Below are 2,500 nucleotides of genomic sequence, written 5' to 3' on the forward strand. Positions count from 1 at the left end.
TGAAGTTCCTTGAGTTGTACCAACTCCCCAATATCCTTCGGCAGTGAGATCAGATCGTTGTCCCGCAAGCTTAACTGGGTAGGGAGGGGAAAACAAAAAAACAAAAAAAGCAGTTCAGTTCAGATTGACATCAAACATCGCATAGCCCACACACTACCGTGCGTGCTGCAAGGTCTATCTGGCCTTGCATCAATCCTTCAAGCGGGTGGAGCGGGATCACGGTTTTGTCGGTAAATGTAGTCGCTTCAAGGAGAGAAATAACGACCCTGGACTGTCATGAAGGTACCCTTCCTTAATACAGTGGGAACCTCGGAATTCGAACTCGCGACTCGTACAAATCTGGACTTCGACCCAAAAAAAACCTGAGACCAAATTCTCTGAGCCCGAACACCCGAGCAAAGCTGAACACACGTTGAACGGGTAGCCGAGTCAAGCCGAGCGATGCCAATCGCACACGGGACGGTAGACGAGATGAGCCACTGCCCATTTCCAGGAAGGAGATAATCGCTCTGTATGAAAATGGTGCGCGTGTTACGGATCTTGCTAACCAGTATCGTATTCGTCGAACAATTCCAACCGGATAAAGTGTTGGTGAATAGAGCAGTGAACATTTTTCACGATAACGTTATGGGTCACCGTAATGAAGGCAGAAACAGTTAACATTGGATACGTTTTTTCGCAAAGAGGGAAGGGAAGCTACTTCAGAGAGAGAGAGAGCCGGTTGAAGTCAAGAGACAGCGAAGGGAAAAATTCCTATTTATGTTTTTACATAAATAGGAATTGACTGTATTTGGAGGTTGGGAACGGATTAAACTCAATTACATTGTTTCCTATGGGAAAAATGTTCCGGAGGTCGAACAAATCGGACTTTGAACCCTTCCCATACAAAAGGACGGCAGTGTTTCAAATGAATTCGACTCCATTTTGCCTCCCTGACATCGCACAACGGCGAATATTGCTGACGTATGTTCTTAGCTTGCGGATTCAACCTGTAAAAAAATGAAAGTTGTATCTTTTAAAATAATTCACAATTCTACACATGTAAGGTTTTCCAAAAACTATTAAAAAAAAAAAATTAAAAAAAACATACTGAAATGAAGTTAAACATATTACGACACATTGACACTGCGAACGCCATTTAAACCTTGGATCTATTTGCCTTTATGTATTTTTGCAATGCGATCATCTGATTGATTTTGCCATTAACTTACTATTTGCAGCTTGGTCATCTTCCCAATGTCAGCTGGCAGGATTTCAAAGTCATTATCACTCAGATATAGAGCACGAAGAGTTGCTGCAATAGAAGCATCACCGTTAGTCGTGTGTCATTGTAATCATGTTGCAGTATTGTTTTACAGTATATATTTGTTCATAAAAGGCTTCAAACTGTCACGGAACTCAAGGTCGAGCTTCAGTACTTCGAGCGGCTCATCGAGAGCTACGTCAGCGGCCTTTCAGTTCTTACTGTGGGGGTTGGGAGCAGATGCATTTCACAGCTTAGTGTTACAAGCTACTTTGGAGTCATTCAAATTCCAAGTCTCCATATTCGGCGCAAATTGTCGCTGTCGGACAGAAACGTAAGAATGTGGTCAATTTGATTTTTTGCCACAGATTGCTTCTGCGCAGAAGGGCCTCTGTGAGCAACAAAGGTAAGTTTGCGTGCAGATTAATTTCCGCCAATTTCAGACAGCCTCATCGGCTCGTCATTTTTGTATTGCTCATGGCTCTTAGACCTGATTGAAAAGTCATTCCCGATTTTAAAATACTTCTTAATAATTTATTCATATATTTTTCAAAATGTTTTTGTGTATGTTCCATGATTAAAGGAGCAAGTGTATTCTACCAAACTAACGACTTTGGAAGAACTTGAAGGGCGAATATGAGAAGTTCTGTCTTCCATCCCACAAGATTTCCTTGTGAAATCAGTTCATGCGGTTCGCAGGCGGCTTGAGAAACTGCTGGCTCATGCTGGCGCCCGCATCCAATTTGAAATAAAACTCCATGCAATACACTTCCGTCATGTTCATTTCTTGTAAAAAAAAAAAATTATAGTTCAGAAATAAATGACCAGTAATTAAGAATAGGGAGTTACTTTTCAATTACCGGTAAATTAGGAAGATGTACCTATGACAGTTGTTAGCTTGGGTTGCCTATTAAAGCCTTTAACTCTTGTTTGAGGGAAGAACGCACACTTTGATGGGCGCTGCTAGCAGTCAGTCCCATTCTTATTAATGACATAATAAAATGGGTGTATTTTTTTTTTTTTGCAAACTGAATCAACAATTAAACTTGATTTGGGGGAAATGTGTTGATGTTGGGGTGCAGCAGTATATGATAGCAATACAAGGTTATAATACCCACTTTAATGATGCAATGTTTGGTAACAGGAAATTTGGATGTGCAAGGATTCCGCCGGACAACAACGATATCACTCAGCAACAATACGCATTATTGTCAAATAATTGTCACTGTTTTTCTCTATTCTATCGGTACTATGAAA

The 2,500-nt window shown here is 40.9% G+C and overlaps 1 protein-coding gene across 2 annotated transcripts in view; it reads right to left on the reverse strand.

The window, feature by feature from the left end:
- Positions 1-2,500, reverse strand: part of rsu1 (Ras suppressor protein 1) — a 20,040-nt gene that overhangs the window by 4,293 nt on the left and 13,247 nt on the right. For both annotated transcript variants that reach the window (XM_061758429.1, XM_061758431.1), the window contains exons 6-7: positions 1,212-1,294; positions 1-74 (exon numbers count right to left, since the gene is read on the reverse strand). The exon at positions 1-74 is cut by the window's left edge and continues 41 nt beyond it. In XM_061758429.1, coding sequence (XP_061614413.1) covers positions 1-74; positions 1,212-1,294 — 157 coding nt within the window. The remainder of the gene's footprint in view (positions 75-1,211; positions 1,295-2,500) is intronic.

Source organism: Phyllopteryx taeniolatus, chromosome 20, assembly GCF_024500385.1.
Source record: "Phyllopteryx taeniolatus isolate TA_2022b chromosome 20, UOR_Ptae_1.2, whole genome shotgun sequence".
Taxonomy (NCBI): domain Eukaryota; kingdom Metazoa; phylum Chordata; class Actinopteri; order Syngnathiformes; family Syngnathidae; genus Phyllopteryx; species Phyllopteryx taeniolatus.